Source organism: Coenobita brevimanus, chromosome 65 (assembly GCF_032717465.1).
Source record: "Coenobita brevimanus isolate Jiangsu-jjx chromosome 65, ASM3271746v2, whole genome shotgun sequence".
Classification (NCBI taxonomy): domain Eukaryota; kingdom Metazoa; phylum Arthropoda; class Malacostraca; order Decapoda; family Coenobitidae; genus Coenobita; species Coenobita brevimanus.
Genome location: NC_137018.1, coordinates 7,038,719 through 7,064,435, shown reverse-complemented (window position 1 = coordinate 7,064,435; position 25,717 = coordinate 7,038,719). Strand labels below are relative to the sequence as shown.

Sequence of the window (25,717 nt, the reverse complement as noted above, 5' to 3'; positions counted from 1 at the left end):
ATCGATGCGATAGTCCAGTTCGGTCCAGACGCTCTGCAGCATATCTGGAGTTATCATGCGAACTGCTTCAGTGATCGAAATTTTCAGCTCCTCCAGGGTTGCAGGTAGTGGTGGTACGTAAACTGTGCTCTTCACGTACCCCCAAAGAAAGAAGTCACAAACAGTTAAGTCCGGTGACCTCGCAGGCCACTTGCACAACACCTGATCATCTCGTCCAGCACGACCAATCTGGACAGAACTGGACTATCGCACCGATGTTTGCCGAGCAACCAGAGGGGCGCACATTGAGTGCCTTTAATGCTACCCTATACCACATGAAACTGAATGAAATCCTGCATCTGAAGCTACTAACTGTGAAAGATTATTACAATAAAGTTACATGTTATACCTGTTTGAAATCAGGGAGTGTTTTTGTGGGCACCCTGTATTAAGAATTATTTTTCCTTCTGTACACCAGGGCTCTGGTATGCGTAATAAAATCGCCTAAATTAGAATGAAATATAAAAACGAGCTGAATTTAGTGGAGTACAGTATTCCCCCCCCCCCTTACCTCCTTCAGTACCGGACATCCTTTCTAAGCTGCATAAAACTGTCTGGTAGCAATGGAAAGACAACAATCTTCTCTACCTTTTCATTCCATCCCCCCCCCCTCACCCTTCCACCCTCCTTCTTCTTTCCCCCTTTTCATTCTCCCCCTCTTTCCTCTCCTCCCACCCTCCCTCCAGTCCCCCCTTCCCCTCCCTCCCTCCAATCCCCTCTTTCCCTCCCTCCCTCCTGCCATTCTTCTCTCCTTCCCTCCTCCACCAACTCTTCTTGTTACCCACTTTGCTTTCATTAAAATACTGTAATATATACCATTTTGGCTGCCCTCCCTCCAACTCATGCCACCCTCTCTCATATATTTCTCCACTGCATCCCTCCATCTCATCTTCGGTTTCCCCTCCTCAACGCCCCCTTCCACCTCACATACTCTTCTAGTCAGTCTCTCCACATAAAACTTCAATATCCTCTTGTATGTTGATATTAAAACGATATAATAGCAAACAGAAGAATATTACGGAGCGATATGGGAAGTAAATCGCCAAGGAATAGGTTTTAAGAGAGGTCCAGTCACCTAAAATGCAGGTGTAAAATGAAGCGTTTTGACTGGCTAAGACGAAGGGAAATGACATCATCATTATCATCATCACCATCATCACCTTATTTATTCTTTCTACCTCCAAACGATTTAATTCAGTACAGGAAGGATGTCTCGTAGTGAAGGGGTTGATGAAGGCTATAACTGATGATGATGATACTAATACTACCGTAATAATAATAATAATAATAATAATAATAATAATAATAATAATAATAATAAAATAACCCCCTAAATCATGCATGTCTTCTACTACTACTGCTACTACTACTACTACTACCATTACTATTACTACTGCTGCTGTTGCTGCTGCTATTATTATTACAACTATTATTACTAATGCAGTACTACTACTACTTCTATTATTAGTTATTATTATTATTATTATTATTATTCTATCTATCTATTGCCAGACGCCTCAATCCCGTTTGGGGTGGCCACAAACAAATCGCCTCCAAGTCGCCCTGTCCCCTGTCATTTCACTGCACTGCTCCCAACTCACACCCCCCTCTCTCATATACCTCTCCACCCCATCCCTCCATCTCATCCTCGGCCTCCCCCTCCCTCTTCCCCCCTCCACCTCACTCACATACACTCTCTTCGTCAGTCTTTCACTCTCCATCCTCTCCACATGGCCAAACCACCTCAGTGTGTTCCTCATAACGCTTCCTATCACATCCACACCACAACGCTCCTTTATATCCTCATTCGTCAGCCTGTCTCTCCATGTGACTCCACAGGCTCCTCTTAAATAACTCATTTCCACTGCTCTCACTCTTGTGTCCTTCCAACAACGTCCAAGCTTCACTTCCATACGTTAGAGTTGGTATCACAATACTGTCATGTAGTAACTTTTTCACTTCCATGCTCACTTCCCTGTTTCTTATCAATGCTTTCAAAGAACCAGCAACCTTTCTTCCCTGATATACCCTTTCAAGCACTTCACCCTCCAAACCTCCATCCTTACTCATCACACTACCCAAGTACTTAAACGTACTCACATTTTCCAATTCCTCACCATCCAACCTCACTGTCCATTCACTGACTTCACCTCTCTCAAAGACCATCACTTTACTCTTTGCTACATTCACCTTTAGATTCCGTTTCTTACACACTCTCCCAAACTCATCCACCAAGCCTTGCAGCTCCCCTTCGTCTTCATTCAACAACACAGTATCATCTGCAAACAACAGTACAGGGAGTTTCCAAACACTATCCTCTCTCACCAGGGCCACTCCAACATCCACTACCCTACCTTGTACCTCTTTTATTATTATTATTATTATTATTATTATTATTATGTTTCATAATTATACTAAGAACGTCTTTTAGAACTAAGCCGCAGAAAATTAATCCTTTATTAGAATGAATAAAGCCAATCAAAACAATAATGAAGCAAATATAATTTGAGCTCCATTATTTATTTTTCTTTACGTTAGATGGTTTCATTCAGATTAAGGAACGGTTTTCGAACTGCAATAGTTATATACGGTTGAAATTAATCCCTTCATTACAAATAGCATAAAATCGCCTAATAATATAGTCTGGTGGGAGTGATACAACGTAATTACATTGTGTTAAAACGTGATTGGCGAAGCTGGGCGACTTGGTGAATGTTGATTAGCTGCGGACAGTCGTGTTGTGATTGGTGGGGAGGTGGTGGTAGACCTTGGTAGGCAACCCTGATTGGCTAGAAGTGTTGTGCGAGGTGAAGTGAGGCCGCATTTGCACTGGCGAGTCAGTAAACAGCCAAACGTTGAAGGAGGAGCATCTATCACCACCTTCTTCTATGGTTTGTTTAGATTTTTTTTCATTGCTGAATTTTTGCTTATAATTTTTTTGAAACTGAACAAAATGTTTACATCCTCGTATATGTAAGAATGTGCTTATGTCAGTTATTTTTATCAGGTTTGTCGGAGGTGCCATGTAGATGTCGTTCAAATTCAATGGTAAGTTTTAAAACTATTTTTTTCCCCAATACTAGTTTTGTACTAACGAAGGACCTCCCATGATCTGTACGCTAACCTATCGACATGTCAGTGAAGTATGTCAAACTCGTTCATACCAGAAAAAATATATAAACTTTTTTCGTGTCTGTTAGCAAAACCAGTTAAATATATCACTGGGTCTGAGTAAAACTTGGGCCTTTATAGTAAAAGTACAAAATCAAACTGATAAATGACGCATATATATCAAGGGATACTTAAACTTAGCTTGATTTAGCAGCAGTAGTAAGTAATGGTAACTGCTTATACTTCTCCAACAGATGGAACAGGAAACGGAAAACATCTGTTAACTCCTAAGCATCTGGACTGTGTACCTGCACGAACACACACCGGATCCCCAACACTGGAACCTATGGGCTAGTTTCCACAATTTAATTAACATTAAAATAATCCGGGGCCTGCAAGTACTTGCAGGTGTATTTTCTGTAATAACTAGGTCATCGACGGCTTCAGTGAAATTAATCGAACGTTACATTAAACTTTCTGTATTAAACTTACTGTCTAGATGTCCTATATTGAAAATTGGCTTGTAAAACTTGCTAGATTAGATCAGGAGTTTAAGATGGCATGACACTTACTCATCCAAATCTAGGGTTGCTGGTACTCTTTGACTATTAACAAGTACTTTACTGCATTTATCCTAACCCGGTACTGATTAACATGATGAACAATATTTTCGTTAGCTCCTTACCACATTATCTGACGAATTAGTCGTTAAATGCTTTATATATTAATAGCATCATCAATATAATAGAATGTATGCTGCGAACACGTATTGAAAAAAAAAAAAGGGGGTTCTTCGAAAAAATAGGACAGGAAATCATCCTATGCATTCACTGACAATATAAACAAACATATATTACTATGTTTATATACTGAATAGTTTGTTGAAAGGGTATTGTAGTTCTTAATATGTCAACTTCCATAAGACTTTGTTTTAAACAAACTTGACTTGCTGTTTGATATTAATTTCGATTTTCGTGTCATTTACACTACATGCACTAGAGGTATGAGATCCAGTTAGCTCATCACAAGAGCTTTAGAGCCAAATAAAACGTTAGTAAAGATACACAACAGCTTTAATTACTGTGTTAAACTGAACGATTCCTAACCTTTAGGTACCGTTGATAGCCACGTCTGAGGCCTTACCTAATAACGAAGGAGACTCTTACCTCGAAATTACTGCCCCATCCACACTACAGGACAGTGACTAAGTGCAGTAAGGTCCGGCCGGGATAGGGTGGGGCATAGTGTTAAGGGGGGGGGGTCAAAGGGTGCAGCGGGGTAAGTGTGGGGCTCATGGTGTGCAGTGGGGTAAGGTATTGGGTGGGTGCGATGCAGTGGGGTAACGGAGGGGTTGGATGAGGTTATTGCAGGGTTGGCTGAGATATAATGGGGTAACGGAGGGGTTGGATGAGGTTATTGCAGGGTTGGCCGAGATATAATGGGGTAAGGATGAGGTTCTACTGAGTACTCTGGGGTAATGGCAGGTTTGGGTGGGGTGCAGTGGGGCAATGGCGGGATTCAGTTGGGTAACAGCTGGGTTGGGTGGAGTGCAATGGGATAACGGCGGGCTTGGACGGGGTGTAGTGGAAATGGGCAGGGTGCAGTGAGGTAAGGGTAGATTTTTGGACTTGGAGGGATAAAGGCTGTGTTGTGCATGGCCCACTGGGGTAATGACTCGAATGGAGGGGGTGCAGCTGACAAGCTTTACCTTGCTCCTCTAGTGTGCAGTGGTTGTAGGTTTGTGTTTTCAGCAACTTCGTCACTCCTTAAATCTCATCGTTTTCTGTCAAGCTTAAAAGAACTTTCACAATGGCTTACTAAGGTAGGGTCATTTAAGCTTAATTTTACATCTTTTATACCATTCTGTTCCTTTTGTTGCTACTTACTTTCATGAAATTTCTTTGTTCATGCTCTCTTTGTACTAACCACATTGTCATTTGTTCTTTCCTTGAATCTGTTGGGAAACTGGAAACAAAGTGTTTTGGGAAGATATAATCACCTAACTCCAGTTGGGCAAATACTTCTGAAAACTTTCCTTCACTGTCAGATCGTTTATACGTATATATACCATCGCAAAATACGCACATAAAATTTCGGAGTATCTACAAAACAGCACTTACACAACAGAACGTGAGTCATATAACAAACGAATTGCATACCGAAATTATAACAATATCTAATCAGGGCCCCATTCTTCAAACAGATGCTAGAGGTATTTGGCATCAACTTGTGTTTTCAGATTATGCTCACATCCACAATGATAAAAGTACTTACGGAATCAGAATCAGAACAGGAGGAAAGGGAGGGCGTGATGGATTAACAAACTAAGTAACCCGTTTCTCCCCTCTCCCCCCGCCCCCCAAATCCTCCGCGTATGGCAAATTCTGGGTTGTAAAGTAAAGACTTAGTAACGCAGAGTAGTGAAGAGTCCTTACTGCCTTTCTTAGTTCGTCTTTGTTATCCTTGTCTTATTCTAGTACCTTAATCACTTGTAGGAGCCTAGCATGGACCAACCAGCCTACTACAATTATCCTCTCTTTTTATGTTATGTTCTCGTGGATACTTGATTCAGTTCCTCTTGACACTGAAAGATCTTCCTCAGATGAACCCACTTGAGAAGATCACTGAAGAATCTGAAGGGAATCATATACGTTAAAGGAGTTAGGGAAGCTATCAAGCATTCGTATTATGATGAAAGGGCATTATACATGAAATCAGCGTCTAAAAGTTTTACAAAGGAATCATAAAGACCGAGAAGTCATTATTAATCAAGGTGTAACACTGAAAGCACGACATAAATTACTGTGGCCCACAAGTTTGGCTACATCTCAGATCAATATTAATTTTGAAAAGTAATCCCTTTGCTAATAACAATAAAGACATTAATTACACAAGCAAAGTGGACGTGGAAACTTACTTGAATATATGCAAATGATAGTATACCGCATTACTCGAGAAGCAAATATTTCAAGATAACATGAACAAAGAATTCTGGATGAAAAGTCTTTCAAATTCATGCTCCTTGTAGGTTGTACAGAATTAACCATTACTGAAAACAACTAGAAATGCTAATAATCATCCATTATTATAATTCAATATCAATGAGAAGTACTGTACACTGTAGAACTAGTCATGAACATCGTATAAGCATGCATATATATCAAGTAATTAAAGCGAATAATTTGTTCCAAGGTCTTCCAAGCAAATTACCCGTCCCCTTGAGTTCTTCCTTGCGCGAATCCCAGCCCCCGTCATCAGTCTGTGCAGGGCGGTAGACACCATGGACCACACAGCACAACACTGCCCACCGTTCACACTCCTCTGTTTCGTCCATCACAGCCTGCTGGTAGGAATGATGGATTAGCACTGGGGGCTTTAGAATACTGAAGGAATTATTGTAGGTGGTATTCAGCTAGTACAAACATATAGTGACTGAGTAAAGACAGGATGAGTGTGAGTGAGAATTAGTGTGGGCACAAGTAGCCTACAGAAAACAGCAGTACAAATACGAAACTGATCAAAATAACTGAAACACAGATGATGTCTTCCGCCCAATAAAACGTACAGCCAAACAGTAATGAAGGTGTGAGCCGAGGTGACGTGTGTAACAGAAGAATGCATACAGAGTTAAATGAGATATGAATGTGTGGTTGTAAAAGGCGTGACAATATTCAAGTGAGAAACATACGACTGTCAATAACACTACATGCAGGTGTGATTCAGAGCTCTTTGGTAATAAGAGTCCATACACCTGCCTCAGTATTCCTTTCACACTGTTCGGCCATCCATGTCTACTCTTCAGTAAACAGTAATAAGTAGCAGATCACCACCTTTCTTCCATTGAGTTCACGATTTACAGTCTATCTCTTGAAGGGGTGGGAGGAGCAGAGGGTTCTCTCTCTCTCTCTCTCTCCAGACACCTATTCCCAAAGTGCATCCAGGGAGACCGTGAAAATACTACCACCCCTTCCCCTATCGCCACTGATTCCTCCCTTCACTTTCTCTTACCAATCCACGTCACCTTCCCTCATGTGGGCTACTCCTCTTGTATAATTTTTACTACCAGCGAGCGATTTTTCAGGATGTTTAACAGTGAAGGGGTATATTATGCTTTACCTAACCCTCCCAGCTCCAAAAGCCACTTCTATGTTAAGCTGAATTAATACGATGTTGATGATGATGACACCCATTATCAATAAAACTCTTCTCACTAATGCCAGAAGCAAAGGGTGTGGGGGTGGATCTCTGGTAAACTGATCTCTGGTGTGGGTATGTGAAGAATCTGCCGTGGGTCTGGGTAAGAGGAAGACCTAACGAGGGACTGGGTGGGGCGGGCAGGGTGTGTGCTTTATGGCAGCGAACTTAGTCATAGTGGCAAGGGTGGGGGAGAGGGGATGAGGGGTTAAGGAGGGGGATAGGGGTGTGAGGTTGATCCTTGGTGCACGTGTTTGGCTGTGGCGTCGTGGGAGGTCGCCTGTCGAGGACTACATGCCATCTCGTGTGTTGTGGGCTGCTTCAACAAAAGTCTAGGGAAGGAGATATTGCTATGTAAAGCACTTGTGATCAGCTGTGAGGGTCGCTGAGATGCCAAGCGTGTATGTCTTGTGTATGTTCGACTGGTAGGGTGGAGTTGGCAGCGTGGTGCCAGTTACAGCGTTGCCAGGTGTGGTCAGGTGCGACGTGGCAGCGGGGGCGGGTATGTGGCACTCCGTCAGTGCTGCTTGGCGCCACGCCACGACCACCACACCGTCGCGGCGCTCCACAGTGACCAACCCGCCACGCAGCAGTGGTGCCCCCCGCCCGCTGCTCCGCCCTCCAACTGCGTGTCCTCACCCCGTGACCTGAGCCGGGGCAGCAGCGGCAGCAGTAACAGCAGCAGCAGGTGGGGCAGCGCCACCTGTGCCTGGCGCCGGGCTCTCACCTCTCACACCCTGCCTGCCCCCATGGCGCGCCTGCCTGCCCCTGTCTCCACCATCCCTCTCCACATGCTGCTTTTCAGCCCACGGCCGGGGCGCTAGGGAGGACGTGATGCGGTGGGCGGCGCCGCACGCCCTCATCCAACGGAGAGGGCGGGCGTGGAGCCCATTACAGCCGCCCGCCCGTCAGTACTTACCGGCCAAAGTCTCGTGAGGTGGGCGTTGGGGCAGGGAGGTCGAGTGTTCCCGCCCCTGCCGCAGCCTGTCGCTCCCCATCCCACCCCGCCCCGCCCCCTGACCACGCCATGGGTCAGTCCCCTCACCCACCGCCCCGCCACCACCTGCCACCGCCCCCATCACTGCCTCCCTCACGCTGCACTCACGCTGGAATATAGAAATTGTGTAGTTGCATTTTTACCTGAATCTCTGATCAGACAAGTAAACAAGTTGACCAATGAAATAAAATACGTGGCATAAAAGGTAATCTTGTTTTTACCCAACGCTGAACTGTTTGGCGTCAACGAAGCATTAAAACTCTTGTAAGTGCATTTTCTAAGTATATTTATTGTTGTGATCTCTCGCTAGTCCATTAGTGTATAGTTTTGATAATTTTCTGTATGAGACCAAGTGCTTGTTTGACTTTAGTTGTGAAGCGCAGACGTACATTCCTTCTACTCTTCGAAGCACAAAATTTTACCAAGAAATTACAAGCTTAGATAAATCGCTTAGCATTCACCGTTCCACAACAAGACTGGAAAGATCTGTCTAAAAGTGAAAACAGATAATATGCACATCAGAATTTGTATGGACAGACACAGATCTACTCGTACGATTTCAAATGCTTCAAACACGAAAGGTCTCTTGAGTTAAAGCGACAGAACAACAAAAAACTCTCAAGAACTTCTCATATTGGTCTCTCATAGGCCTAGAGCTACAGTGTACTTTGAATCCAACACCGACTTTTGCCCAGACACCGAAAACTGTGACAAACCTGAACTGAACGGCAAACTCTGTGTGTAAGTGAATTTTTGGAGCCTCAGTTTCCTACCTTCATAGCTGGCCATTTAGCACAGCCTCAAGGAAGACAAGAGTGCGGAAGCGGAGGGCGGACGGGAAGCGCTGCCATCGCCGGCCGTCAAGATGATGTTCACTGGGGGAGTGGGCAAGAGGCGGAGTCAGTCCCAAGGCGCCCCTCACCGTAAACCCGCCCACGACCGAGCACGCTTCTCGTCTCAGGAGGTAGGAACGTGTGCCTGATCGTCTTACACCAAGGCCTCTAAAGAGCGCCCTAGTAGAAGCTCCCTTGGCGGTACCTTGTGTTACGGAAACGGCTCAGTCTGCTGATGTGAGCGTGGGTGTGGTTGTGGGAGACTGTATAATGCAGGAGAAACACTGATAACGCTGAGCCGTCCCCGCTAAACACGAGAAACTGCCAGGAGGAGTGGACGAGGAGCCCCCCCCCCCGTATAAATTAAAACTGAGATTGCAAATGTGTCCTCAAATCCCTAATATGTTGACGATCATTTATGGAACACCTGTCACTGTCAAATGCAGCCCTCACCCCACGTTAGACAGCCGTATTCTTCTCGGTTTTGGAAGCTCCCTAACACCTTTTTCAACGTGATTTGTTTATCATCTTACTGCCCTCTTGTGTGTTACGTAAATCCTCCCAATATCAACATACTCTAAATAATGAATGTACAAAATGCTATTAACTACCCATATCCAAAAATAAATCGCTAAGGAAAAGGCGTTAGGGAATTTCCTTAACCAGCGAGAATGCGGGCTAGTGTGGTCAGTAACGAGGCAAAGAGGAAAGAAATACCATATAATTGCCACAGATTCAAAATTAATCGTGAAATATTGGTAACATGTCCACAGCTTCCCTCAATTTTAATAATAAGATCCTTAAAGCCGTACTAATAAAACCAACGGCGGTATTCTAAGTGGTTCTGGAGAGTTCGTAGCACATCTTTCTTGGCTATTTATTCTGTATATTGCCCCTTAATTCTTTCTTGAAAACTACTGATGCAAACTATATCGATATTGAAACGATACAATTAACATGCAAGAGAAAACGACAGAATTAAAATGCAAGAGAATGATCTGTTATAAAACGCAAATAAATCGCTTAGGAACTGGTGCCACGAAGTCTCCAATGCCACTCAGAATATGGAAAGTGCGTAGCTGTGGACGATCCCAGTTCTTCACTATAATTTCTGAGGCGTGTGTTGATGATAGAACACGTATGGCCATTCTGTATCACTGCTAACAACGCTCTATAATGCTGGGTGTTGGATTATCACATCTGACAATAATTATAGGCGTCCCATAACTGATCGTCAAGAGTTAAGGACTTGCTTACACCTTAGAGTACTCAGTTTTAATAGGGCTGTCTTTTAGAGCTTTATGTCCCTGGGATTAGGAAGCTCCATTGCTCCGTAGTGGCTAAGTGTCTACAAAGGGTCATGTTGATATTACTGGCAGTGTTGTAAAAATATCAACAGCCTAAAAGACAGTATTCTGGCAAAATAATAATAATAATAATAATAATAATAATAATAAACTGGTAAGGAAGGGGTATTACGGAGCTTCCTAAATCTAAGGGAATATTTACAAGTTTAGGGTACAAGAGCGGAAGGAGAAAGGAAAGTAGGCAACAACTGATGTACTGATCATAGCGTGTTCCTGGAGGCTTAAGGAAGGGACATGGTAGCTGCTGTACTATTTATACGAGGTTTTAAGGACATAAAAAAGAGGAAAAGATATCTGCTAACTGATGTCCTGATTATTAAGAGGTGTACTAAAATAGGCGTAAAAAGAGTACGGAAAACGAACAGCAACACACGCTTACGGTATACGGAAAATTTGGGAAACGAAAAGAAAGCAACTGAAAACGGATCTACCGATTCTTACAAAAACAAACACCCATCTATTGACTTTTCATTTCGAGGCTGTTTCATTCAAAGTAGGACATGTCAACACTAAATACAATAAAATACGGTTAGTAACGCAAAGGGCTCGTGACGTGTTAATGAGTGATGATATAAACGTCACATTATTAGGTAGAACAGTATGTATTATCGGTGAAAAAGAAAAAAAGAAAAAAAATCGCGTTGCCTCCCTACTTTTCTCTCCATGGACTCCGTAACCTTGCGAATCCAAAGCAAACGGCGATGAAAATATTGATCTGTGGCCAAATAAGTCATCAGCGTCGGCGTGTTACTGGGAAGGAAACCAGGAAATTCTGTGGGGCTTACCATCAAGTCGGAAGGAAGGAGGGGAACAGGGTTTGAACTAGGTGTTGGTAAGAGTATGAATTTCAGCTGAAGGAACAAGTGACGGTGCTTAGCCCAACACGCGCGGGAAATATTTCAAAGATAAGAGACAATCACATAACATCTACAAGTCTGACCGAGGAATGCACTCGCGCATACCTCCAGATCACGTCGCGCAACCACCTATTTCCATCCAGCTCCTTATTATAGTTAAAGACTGAAGTAAAAGAGACACTGCCTAAAGGTCCCTTGATCGTCCCGAGAAGCGAACCCTTATCCTCTCACTTGCATGGCGTATGTGCTTTCGGTTACATCACTGCCGCCACCTTGCCAGTGAATTTCTCTCCCGAATATACTGTTCGTTCCTGCAATTTCACAAGGCGATGTTCAAGGTCTATGGAGAGAGAAACGGGAGAGACGATAGGATGAACGTTGTCGATGGCGGTCAATAAAACAAATATTTTTACCCATAAGTTCGGTGAAAAAAGACGTAAGTGAATTTTTTCCGCATGCTCCGATGTGTCTGATAATTTGAAGTAAGCTAAAATTCAAGCTGATATTTAAGATTTATGGTTGCTGATATGGAGTATAGAGGACAGCATTCTACAACACTTCATCTTGTTTTCTGATTATACAGCGCTGCGAAAACTGGCGATAAATTTCTTGCTGTCTCCATTTAACAATTGAATTCTTAGGCTATGGTAATTTGAGCGCTATAGATTAGGGATTCATAGGTGCTTATAGCCTTTTTCAGATTAGTAGGTCATCATTATCATCATCATCATCATCATCACCACCTTATTTCCCACCAATTTAACAGCGTAGGGAAGGGTACGCTAAGAGAACAATGATGATAATAATAATACAAAAATACACAGGCTAAAAGAAACATGATACTAATAGAACAAAAATAGACAGCAGATGAAGGAACTAACATAACAGATTATACATGACGAAACACAAAAAATTATAACGCTTTCCTCGTTCATTCATTCTCCATCAAGGTCCACACACCAAACCACTAGAAATATAACCCTTACAACCCAAGGACATATTATTTTATTACATTATTGTTTTATCCTGGCCATTTTATCTAACTTACGAACGCCCTCTGTAAGTGGAAAGGGTACTTAACTCTATACCTAACTACTGCAGTTCCCTAAGTCTGATAAGAGTCTGGTTGGAAACAGAAGAAAATAATGACGTCCTCAGGTTGAAGGGGTTAGATAAGTAAAGTTAGAAATACAGTATATCAATTTACAAGATGAAAGATATTAGATTTACCAGAAGCAGAAGCAAAAACATTACACTGCCTTTTATATTTTCCAATTTTACTCAAATACACACAAAAACACATAAACACTATTCCGGGAAACATGAAAACACCAGAACACCGACCAAGCACACACACACACACACACACACACACACACACTTGATGACCTGCGACTTAGATGAGGGCGAAAAGGTGGCCTGGTCGGCCTGGCGCTGGCCTTATCATGTCAAGAGGACGCTGTTGTCATGAGTCCACTTCGAATCCCTTGGGTGCCATTAATGTTTTGGAATGGACACTCAAAAGCCAGCGCCTGTTCGTAGCAATCAAATAACCAATCATACACCATGCAACTCTCTTCTCTTAATGTCGTCCTTAGTATCGTCTTTCCTTGTCCTAACCTCCCCCTAACCTGCGTCATCTCACTGTTTTATACCAATATTTTCTTTTTGTCGCCTCTGTCTTGGTCTGTTTTATCCTCCTCCTAACCTACGAAATTTTTACAACTATCTTCTGTTTCATCGTTGGTGTATTGTATGTCTCACCTTCTTCTAACCCTACACCATACTACTGTCTCCTATCATTACCTTTTAGTTCACTGTCTATGCTTTCTAGCTATCTGTCCTACCTTTATCCTAGCTAACATACCACTGTCTACCACAACGATCATCCGTTTCTTCGTCTGGGCCTTGCATCTGCCCTACCCTCCTCTAACCTACACCATACCACTGTTTACTACCATTATCTTCTGTTTCACCGTCTGTACCTTGTAGCTATTTGTCCTACCTTCCTGTCCCCCCTCATATTTTTGTCCTAACCCCTTCAACATGATTTCGTATTCTTGCAGTTTATTATTCCTTCCTCCAGACGATTTCATTCAACTTGAGAATGATTTGTGGCAACGAAGCAGTTAACGAAGGCTCAATGTAACTTAGCTCTAAGCTGAATACAGTTATCTATAGGAAGCAAGAACAGACTCAACTATACTCTTTTTACTCTAACCTGCTCCATATTTTCAACTATACAGTACTCTTTTTACTCTAACCTGATCCATATTGTTTTTAATTTTACAGCTTATTTCATGTAACTGAATGGCAAATAAATAATTGATGAAATAAAAAATAAATAAATAAATATAATACAATACTCTGGATATACATTCTTTCCACAGCATTTTTTCATAACGTCACAATTTTTTTTTTATGCACGGAAGAAGGAACCAAAGGCCTTTTTTGTACTACTGCATTCCTAAAACTCAGCATTCATGATGGAGATATGGCAATTTTAGGCCAAGCTGGTGTAAAACGAGTACAGTCCGTCAGTGCAGTAAGATCAAGGGAGGTGTGATACATTGGATAGCCCAGTACTATGTTAGTCTCTTTTTACTCGAACTTGGCCTAAAACCGCCACCTCTCCATCTTGAATGATGAGTTGTAGCAATAGATTCACACTGGAATATGATGCCAGTCAGGAGGAAGTGCAATGGAAAGGATGTATAGGTTTAGTAATGTCCTCTTCTGCCACCAAGCTGCAAAAGGACGAAGATCTAGGCCAAGTTTGTGCAAGAGAATTATAGCCTCTTTAAGTGAGTCTGTCAAGGCGCACGTGTGAATGGGGAAGCGGCACACCATCTGGATAAGAGCACGTGTTATTTGTTTACCACAGCAATGAACACCGTGAAGTAACAGAACACTATGAAGCAACAAGATCTGTGTACATGTTACTGATTTACCACACCACTCAACACCCTGAAGTAACACAACACCATGAAGTAACATGGTTTGAGTACATAATTGGTGACCACAACACTCAACATCGTGAAATAGCAGAACACCATGTAGCAACAGAACACTATGAACAGAACACATGAGCACAACACCATGAAGTTACAAGATTCGAGCACATGTTATTTATTTACCACAGTACTGAACATGGTCAAGTAACTGAATATCATGAAGTAACAGGAACACCATCAAATAACAAAACCCCATAACAGAACGCCATGAAACTAAAAAGCATCATTATCAGAACACGTTACATAATGATTACCTAACTTTGCTTCGGAATACAAAACATATTGAGATAAATTATTACCTAGTATTTTTAAGTTGTCCCATTTTCCTTGTTTTTCGCCCTAGTTCATAAATTGCTCACTAAAAATGAAACTGCCGTACACATACTGATACAATATTTCAAACAAAATGACGCAAGTATGAATATATGTTATTTATCATAGAGTCACCACTGGAAATGCTAAATTAAGACTTAGATGTCAATTTATTTGGTGGGAATCTTGAACCATCAATGGGTTATTATCAAATTACAGATTATACTTTTAAAAAGGCTCCTCAGTATGCAAGAAGCACAAGAGCAGAATTATGCAAAATAAGGAAGGAAGGAATAATGAAGAACTAGCACCAAGCCATAATAAGGCTAAATGGCACTGGCTGCTGTTGAAATGGCTTTGGGGTGAAAGTGGTGTAAGGGAGAAAGGGTCAATATTAATGGGAAGTCCATAACCTCTTCATGTCATCGAACCAAATGTCTAACGTGATAGGAGTAGAGGGAATATAAAAGCCGGAAGAAACACGGAAATATCAAGAGGAGAGTTAGGACAGAAAAGAGGACAATAAGAAGAAAAAGATGCGAGACAAAATGGCCCCTTGTAGTCTCCTCTTACGACAAGCTGGGATACTGAAGAAGCATTCTTTCCCCCTCCCCAAGGTGTGGCATCTCTTGGTTGTGCCCTCACTAGCGAGGTGTCCGGCACGACAGACCCTGCCACGGCCACTGCGGCATGTAAGTTCCCCCACCACTACACAAAACAAAGGTGTTATTCTTTTATAAATTCTAAACCAATACGGACGATGAACGACTGAATCAAGAGAACGTCATCTATGGTCACCCTCATTATAAAACCTCAGCATCTCAACTTACATTAACGTTAGACTGGTTTCTGAATCACGAGCGATAATACCACTGGTTTTAAAAACTCGGAGATATCTGTCACTGTTCTGGTATCTGCACGCAGAGTCTTATTACGCAATTAAAGGTAAAAAGTCGACATTATCTTCATACTGAACAGCCTTTCCTTAAATGATAGAGAAGATTTAGCAATTAAAAAAAAAAAAAAAAAAAACCTTAGGGTGAAATGGAATAATCCGCCTACATCTTTTGTGATGGCTGTTCTTACATTGTCAAACTGACAGTTTACATCTAGTAAATTACAGCATTCCTTGACAGTGCTTCATAATATATAATAAGATGTACAATAGCATACTACATATTACACAAATTGACTGTAATGCTTAAATGATAAGGATTTTCTACAAAGAATGAGAGTAAGCTTAACTCCTGATATTAACCTAAGCGGGTTTGTGTGTGAATATATATATATATATATATATATATATATATATATATATATATATATATATATATATATATATATATATATATATATATATATATATATATAACTCAGTGAACTTAATTTCTTCACTAAAACTGAAGGAGAAAATTATATCCGTATTTACTTTAGGTTAATCTCGGTGGTTCAGGGCAGTCTCACCTGACGGTACTGTACCACAGATGATGCCAAGATGTGCCCAATATTTCATATACTAAAGTTGATGCTAAGATGTACTCAAGATTTCCTATACTACAGTTTTTATCATTTACACAGACTGAGGTGGAGGCGGCAGTGCGGGATCGAAGAGAGGTTGGTTATAGATATGTCACAGGGCCGTGCTCTTACTGGCATGGAGGAGTTCGCAGCACTTCTTCCTATTTATTTTGCTTATTATACCTTCATATGCACCTTTATGTTATTTATATCTTTCTAATACCGACATAGTTTGCATCACTGACATACAGGAGGATACAGAAGTATAATGTACAAAATAAATCGCTACGGAAGTGGTATTGCGAAATCTCCAAGGCCACTTAGAATACGACCCACAGACGCACCAAAGAGGACTTTCGTTTTCCTTTTTCTTTTTTTGCTCGAGTTTCCACTCAAATGTCAACTAAAATGCTTTGAATTACTTTACACTTTTTTATTCAAGAAAATTTGAGCTGTTCTATCTGCTCTCTCTCTCTCTCTCTCTCTCTCTCTCTCTCTCTCTCTCTCTCTCTCTCTCTCTCTCTCGTTACCAAATTAATAAACTAAAACATTTCCATACTCAGGCAAAACGTTAGTACTGTGGTGCCTCTACCATAATACAAGCTTCAATAGACAGCACTTGCTAACGAGAGGCTGAAGCAAGACTGAGGCAAGACTGAGTTGACTGACATAGATCCACACGAAGACGGTGGTAAAAAGTAGTGTGTTGGTTGGTAGTGATCAGAATCACAAGTTTGGCTCGTGTGTGCGTTTTTTTTCCTCTCTTTTTTTTCTACTAGTTATGACAATTTTGCCACTAAGTTCCAACAATTTTCCCCAAGGTTCCAACAATTTTTCCCCAAAGGTTCCAACAATTTTCCCCTAGGTTCCAACAATTTTCCCCTAGGTTCCTACAATTTTTCCCTAAGTTCCAACAATTTTCCCCTAGGATCCTACAATTTTCCCCTAAGTTCCTACAATGTTCCCTAGGATCCTACAATTTTCCCCTAGGCTCCCACAATTTTCCCCTAGGTTCCTATAGTTTTCCCCTAGGCTCCTACAAAGCATAATAATATAGTGTGAAGAATGATGACACGATTAATTTCCGTGTATCCTTTTGCAGTTCGGCTCTGAGAAGCATTTTTAGTGTGTGTGCTTTCGTAATTGCAAGAACACAGCATTATATGCATGAAGGGTATTTTGCCCTATTTTAGTATAAGGTAAGCAATGTGAACTAAATATATATATATCCAAAGATGGACTGTCTATTATGAGTATGTATGTATTTGTATGTGATGTCTAAGTACTTTATCGGAGAGAGTGCTAATGTGTGTATCTGAATTTCAGCCCCCTTCAAAGAAATCTCATTTTGACTGGGAGAAACGTCCAGAAGTTGCTTGAAAATATTAGGACCCTTTGACTGTCAAAAGCGTCTAACAGTTGCTAAAAACATAAAGAAATAAAAATACTGAAAGGGGCTGATATTGCAACATTGCACTAAATCCATAAGATGTGTTTCCTGCTACCATAATGTACTCCGATGCGAGGGTGACTATTAAATAAGCGAATATTCCATAATCTCAGCTGCTGAAGATTACATACTCTGAAGTGGGAAAAATAAACTAAGAAATATGTCCTTCAATGAGCGTGTGGCGGTGTGTGTGAGTGGTGTGAGGGAGGGTGTATGGGCGGACCCAGCCTCGCCCCACACACTAATACATTCATTTACTACGCTGACATCAAAGCTTCCCAGTGCGTCAGTGAATGTTATGGATATTTCACCATCGTCATCTCATATATCTTCAGTTCCTTCCATAATAATCAAGGTCGTATAAGAGGTGTTCTGATGCATCTATCTATCTACCTATCTTTCCGTCCGTCCGCCCGTCTGTTTGTCTGTCTGTCTGTCCATCTCGTCAGACGCCTCAATCCTTTAGAAGATGGCCACAAGCAAATAAGTCACCCTGTTCTCTGTCATTTGGCTGCCCTCCCTCCAACGCATAACCTCTCTCTCATATATATCCCCACCCCATACATGCAATGTGTATTTCAGTTTCACTTCACCACATACATATTCCTGTATTACATTAACCTCAAGATGTTCTATAAATGTCGCACGCTGACTACAACAAGACGTTCCAGTAAATAAGGATTTTATGTGTAATCTATGTCGGCCTTAATTCGTCTCAGTGTATTCATTTCCTACCCTGACGTTACTCCCTTCAATAACTTGGCAAATTATTTTAACTTACTATGGGTTCATCCAGACGATTCTGTTAACTTTAGGAAAAAACTCTGGTGTTAGGTTAGTCGGGGCGATATCTAACTACTCCAGTACGGGAAGTCCTGTAAAAAAAAAAAAAAAAAAAAAAATCGTCTGTATGTTGCAAGAGTTTAATTAGAAATAAGTCACTGGACAGAAAAGCTAAAAGTTATTACATTATACGTACACTCGGTAAAAAAAAAAGTTTCGGTGCATAGAGGGTTCGATGTCTTCCGAAAATATTCACTCACGTGCTGGCTGTGTGGGAGGGTTGGTAACTTGTTATGCCTGGCTGTAGCAGGTTCAGAATGTTTATTTATATTTTAGCGAGGGGATACCTCAGATGACGTTATATGACACCTCCCAACACGTCGGACACAAATATTTCAGAGACCTTCGTACCATGATCCAAAATGTTTCGTCAATGTTGTGCACCGATACTTTTTTTACCGAGTGTACATAATTCACAATTTATTTCACCTTATGATCGATATTTATGCTGCATTTTATATATATATATATATATATATATATATCCACAGTGGTAGAGTGTGCGTTTCGCACGCTAGTGAGTGCGGTTCGCCCCTCGCCAGAGTTGTAAAAACTTTGGGAATCGTTCACCATGCCACTTGCTACTTTGGCAGACACAAGGGGTGCTGTGGTTGAACCTTGCACCCAATTGGCTTAAGGCGGGCCGATTACACTTGGTTCACAGACTACACACACATCCAAAGCCACTACAACACAACAATTACACTCACAAGCACTTCTCACCCTACATACAGTCCCTACCAGACAGCCTAAGCCACTGGGTAGAGATACACTGATGGTATCGTTCCTGCTTCGGTAGGGATAGGCCGGTCCTGCAGTGGACCTCAACGGCTGATGAGAAAATATATATATATATATATATATATATATATATATATATATATATATATATATATATATATATATATTACTCAAAGGTAGTGAGGTAAGACTTCATTCGGTAGATAATACTAGATGCTTTTATACCCTCAAGAGTGAGTCTTAGATGGCTGAGAGTATTAGTCACCATTAACATCAAAGTCTTAAGGAAGTCTTTTCATCCCGTCCACATTCGTTTCCAATGAACCAAAAATCTCGCTGAAGGTAAATAATTTCGAAAGATGTGATCTAATATCAAGCACCCAGATTATATTAAGAGGCTTAATGATACCATTTTAAGCCCGTCTGTTTTCATGTAAGGGAACTAGTCAACTATCCCACCTTGAGCACTATGCTGTGGTTACATGAAATTCAGTGAGCCTTAGATACGAGGTAGAAATGAGTCTCCTTGATTACTAGTCACAGCCTTCTTCCAGTCTGACTAAACCTGTCCATCAACTAAGCTGAAAATGGATCAGGGATCTTGGACGGGTGGACACAAACCGACTATAGTAATCTGCGGTTTCCTTTACCCATTTCCCTACGGCGATGTAATTCACGTTTTGTTCTTGCTGTTTTCATAGTCTTTTGTTAAGCTATGAGTGGATTTTTCTAACTGAAAGGGTTAAGATACAGACTTCATTATCATTACTACGGGCTCTCTCTAAGTTGAGAAAAAACATCTGAAATTAGCAGGGCTCTTCTTCGTTAAAAATTATGAGAAATTACTAAAAATACAGGACAAAATAAGAGGACTTTTTTCATTTTCCCAATCCACAGTTCGCTGCTAGGAGTAGGCAAGACGTACGGTTTCTCCAGGCGGATGAGGTTCTAAGAGAAAGCGTTGTCATAGCAACCGGGAGAGTTACGGCAAACATTTTAGGGCTAACTATGGCATTCCTAATTTTTCCCCATTCAGTTATAACACAGTCTCTTGCTGTAGGGTGGGCGTGTAGTTTTGCCATGCCTCTTCAATTTTGCTCTGGCTGAAGAAAGGTTATCGAGCTACGTGAAATATAAGCGACAATATGAAATGAATCTCCACCAATTTATCCCTCCCATGGCCAGGACAGTATCACTATTTTGTTTTTTTTCTTACAATATACGATTAAAATTCAGATCAATGAATACAGAGTCTGAAATTCTCAATGCTGCTACTGTTTACCCTTTCATGATGGAGGGCTTAGTAGTCCATTCATGGTAACGTCAGGTGATTTTATACAGCTGAGAGTAAGTCAAAGCAGCCTAGTGTGTTCACCCCCTGAATCCACTGATATATTTTTCCGTTTATTCTTGCAGCCTCGAGACGGTTTTCTTTAGCTCTGGGGAGAACGTTTTGACCTGGAGGAGGTAGGTATTGCGAGAATCAGATCCTTTAATAGCAGACCTGAATGAAATCGTCAAAAAATTCGTCCGGACAGCGCGATGAAAAGGAAAACAGACGCCATGGCAGTAAATGAATTGGGGGAAGTAAAGACACGCACCTAAGTCAGTGAGTGGTGTCGAGCGGCTGCCAATCGCGTCAACAGGTCGCTCGTACAGGAAGCCATAACTGAGGTCACAAGATTTTGACGAGGGACGCACAAACACTCATGCCACTTTAAAACCCTTCACTCAGACGACGCAATTCTGGTCTTCTTCCCGCTCTCTCTTGATTCTTATTATGGTTATTATGTTGCAGTTATTATTATTATTATTATTATTATAATTATTATTATTATTATTATTATTATTATTATTATTATTATTATTATTTACTTTAATAACTTTAAAGTACACATTTCAAAGTCGTGGGTTTTATATATATATATATATATATATATATATATATATATATATATATATATATATATATATATATATATATATATATATATATCACACACACTGAAATCAAGAAGTGGAATGGAGACCCTATATTTTTGACGATGATTTTTAAAGTATTTTTTTTTAAAGGAAGGAAGAAGGAACCAAAGGCTAGATGGAACGTATCTGGCCTTCCTATATGGTAGCTGACTGCGTTCTTTAATATGGGATGCAGACTAACCATACCTAATAACTACAGGGGGTTCCATAAATAACCTTTACAAATTTGGGTTTTGCACTCCACTTTGTGATTTAGGTTTAAGCATACGAATTCTCACCGGTTAAGGAGGTCCCCTAATACCTTTTCCTACGCGATTTACTCTGCTTATTACATCTTACTGTCCTCTTCTATGTTACAAAAACCCTCCCAAAATCGCCATACTCTGCATAAATAACATACAAAATGGCATTAACCAGCCATATCCAGTAATAAATCGCTAAGGAAGGGGTGTTAGGGAGTTTTCTTACCCGATGAGAATGCCAACCTCTAAATCCAATACCTAGAGGTAAGAGAGGATCGGACTTTAAATATTTCACTGGACACCACCATCGATACAGGTCGAATGGACAAAACCTCCAGCATGGGTGACGTCCTTAAAAATTTCCATCCCTACGAGGTGGCTGGAGGTTTCTCGTGCATATAATTCTCTCAAGGCGAGTATGGTCGTAATCCATCCTTAAACTGGACTTCGGTAGCCTATACACTTTTTACTCTAACTTGGCCTAAAACTGCCGACTCTCCATCTTGAATGCTGAGTTGTGACAGGGGATTAATACTTGGATATGATGCCAGTCACGAAGCAAGATGTGCTATGGTAAGGATGTGGGGCCACAGCATTGTCTTTCTCTTCCACTGTGCTACATGATATAAGCTACAGTATAAAAGGACGAAAATCTGGGCTACGTGAAGGTGAAAAACTACACCTCGAAGACGGTATGAAGTGATTGTTGCTACCTTACATATGCGGAGTATCTTACTTTTTTCCTCACGTCCTCTACCTCCACCTTTCAATCAACGCCACACACTCCCCCTCCACTCCTCCTCTACCCGTCATCCACACCACACCCCCTGTAGCGCCTGGGTGAGCTTGCACGCAGCTGGCGACTACGATAGCGACGACTTGCGTACCTGGGAAGTGTCAGTTTCACTTCCTGATTCTTTGCATTCCTCGACGCGGTGCAGCCTACTGACTACACCAACTTCCTTGTTCCCCTCCACATAAATCTTTCTCCTACCGCCTCACGCACACTCAACTGTCCTTCACATTTACATGAAATTCACTCATTCCTGCTTTGATATGTGATTCTACCAGTTTTTACATACACATTCCTGTTGCATTTACACGCTGTTCACTTACTCCTGTTGTGATATGTGATTTTAATTGCATATATTCACGTAGCAATTACACTCAATTCACTTATTCCTGCTTTGATATGTGGTATTATTTGTATATACTGTATTACTGTAGCATTTACACTCATTCTTCCACTGATATATAATTTGTCTGTCAACTGCCAGATGCCACAATCCCGTACAGGGTGGCCACAAACAAATCGCCTCCACGTCGCCTTGTCCTCTGCCATTTGGTTGCCCTGCCTCCAATTCATACCCTATCTTTCTCATACTGTATCTCTCTCCCCTTCATCCCTCTACCTTATCCCCGGTCTCCCCCTTCCACCTCTCTCACATACATTCTCCTAGTGACACTAGTCAGTCTCTCACTCCTCACCCTCTCCACTTGTGCATATTATATTTCTGCTGCATTACTCTTCCTTCATGGATATATTAAAAGTATGCAATCACAACAAGATGCAATAATCCTGGAACACCTTTTATTACCAGATGCTCAACTTTGTGCCCATTTCACACAAACTTGGAACAAAATTTTCTCCTTTTTGCAGGTTATTTCACATCCATGTCATTGCACTTCTTCATGAAACACGTGTACTGCGACCCACTGCGCGTTAACTTGACTCTTTTGCAATCTGTCTTCCACACTGTTGCTTCTCTTTATTTATCCACGCAAGACAAGACAGACTTTACTACAAATCGCTTTCCTGCATGCGATACAAGGCCATTTCTTAACCTTTACTACCTGGCTCTGTCACCTCACTCACCATTTCTTTTTATTTTCTCCACTCTGTCTTCTCCACACTGTTTACTCCACACACTTGCCCAAACTCCTAAATTCCACTTCCTTAGATGTAGTACAGAATTTCGGCATTCTTTGTTTTGTGTTTCAGAATGTGAAGTGGAGAGTAATGAATTTATTATTATTATTGTTATTACTATTATTATTATTATTATTATTATTATTACTATTATTATTATTATTATTATTATTATTATTATACAGTAGTAGTAGTAGTAGTAGTAGTAGTAGTAGTCGTAGTAGTATAACAACAACAACAACAACAACAACTACTACTACTACTACTACTACTGCTACTACTACTATTACTACTACTACTACTATTGTTATTATTATTTTTATTATTATTATTATACGCTAATCAATAGTTCTTAATGTAACAGAAGTCACAGTAATAGTCTTTTTCTTTCTACCTGTACATTCATCGGTGTCTCAGAAGGAAAAACATACGGCACACATTATTGATATTATTATTATTATTATTATTATTATTATTATTTTTATACGGAGATAAAACATACATTATTGCTATTCGGTTCTCGTCCTTTATTACTGCAGAAAATAAAGCATAGAATAATAACGCTATATTTTATTGATAGTTATTTTCCTGTTGACTTTAGCTTCCCACTCTCTCTCTCTCTCTCTCTCTCTCTCTCTCTCTCTCTCTCTCTCTCTCTCTCTCTCTCTCCCTATCAATCACCCTGTCAGAATGTAAAGCTCACCAAGAAAAACAATACTTTTTGCGTGAACTGTACATCAATCAGGAGCCAGGGTAATGAGAGAGAGAGAGAGAGAGAGAGAGAGAGGAGGGGGGTAACGTAGACCAAGTGCCAAGTCGAATACTAAGTTTTGGTGGTGTTGGTCCGTGAGATGGCGCCCCACATTTCCGGCTGGCAGGTATGGCCGTTCCCACACGTCACCTGCACCGAACACACCACCTGGTATTGCCACCTACGCCAAATACATCACCTGGTATTGCCTGGTATTGACACCTAAACCAAACACACCACCTGGTATTGCCTGGTATTGACACCTAAACCAAACACACCACCTGGTATTGCCTGGTATTGACCCCTACGCCAAATACACCACCTGGTATTGCCTGGTATTGACCCCTACGCCAAATACACCACCTGGTATTGCCTGGTATTGACACCTAAACCAAACACACCACCTGGTATTGCCTGGTATTGACACCTGAACCACACACACCACCTGGTATTGCCTGGTAATGACACCTAAACCAAACATACCTCCTGGTATTGCCTGGTATTGACACCTACGCCAAATACACCACTTGGTATTGCCTGGTATTAACAGGGCAGTCCAGCGTTATACACTCTTTTTACTCTAACTTGGCCCAGAATGTTGTCCTTTTGAAGCTTATTTTACACAGATCAAAGGCAGAAAAAGACAGTACTATGGCTCTACATCGTTAGCTCCAACCTAACCCAGATTTTCGTCCTTTTGTAGATTTTTTTCATGTAACTCAGTAGCAGAAAAAGACAGTACTATGGCTCTACATCCTTTCCACAGCACCCCTTCGTGACTAGCATCATAGAAAAAGACAGGACTATGGCTCTACATCCTTTCCACAGCACTTCTTCGTGGCTAGCATCATATTTTAGTGTAAGTCCAACAGCTCTGCAAGATGGCAATTTTAGGAGAAGGTAATTTTGGGAGAGATGGCAATTTTAGGTCAAATTAGGGCTAAACGAGTGTAATTCCTGAGTCGGTGTTACTTCAGCGAAATACATACTTACTCAGCCAGCCTCATTTTCAACAAATTAATGTATACAGATAATGAATGTTGATTTTCTCTACTGACATTATTTATTCAGTTAAAAATAATCGCATAATTATCACTTTAAGGTGAAAGACTGACGAAGAGTGTGTATGTGAGTGAGGTGGAGGGGGCAAGAGGGAGGGGGAGGCCGAGGATGAGATGGAGGGATGGGGTGGAGAGGTATATGAGAGAGAGGGGTGTGAGTTGGGAGCAGGGCAGTGAAATGGCGGGGGACAGGGCGACGTGGAGGCGATTTGTTTGTGGCCACCCTGAACGGGATTGAGGCGTCTGGCAATAGGTAGATAGCAATAGACAGACAGGGCTAATTTGCTTTCCGGTCTTTTGAGAGAGAGAGAGAGAGAGAGAGAGAGAGAGAGAGGATGTGGCCCAATGAAACGGAGAGTTCTTTCAAGTTTTATCCCAATCTAACGGCCTGGCATTAGGTCGTTAAACTGTTTGCTTAGCGATTTATTTGGCACATTAACCTCAGTTCCTTTTGTATGCTACTGATACAAATTA

The 25,717-nt window shown here is 41.2% G+C and overlaps 1 protein-coding gene across 1 annotated transcript in view; it reads left to right on the top strand.

Annotated features, from left to right (window-relative positions):
* The first annotated feature begins 8,991 nt into the window (after window positions 1–8,991).
* The window catches only part of LOC145404877 (protein kinase C-like), a 128,464-nt gene continuing 111,738 nt past the window's right edge, over window positions 8,992–25,717 (top strand). The window contains exons 1-2 of the mRNA XM_080276378.1: window positions 8,992–9,305; window positions 16,303–16,338. Coding sequence (XP_080132504.1) covers window positions 9,207–9,305; window positions 16,303–16,338 — 135 coding nt within the window. The 5' untranslated portion in view covers window positions 8,992–9,206. The remainder of the gene's footprint in view (window positions 9,306–16,302; window positions 16,339–25,717) is intronic.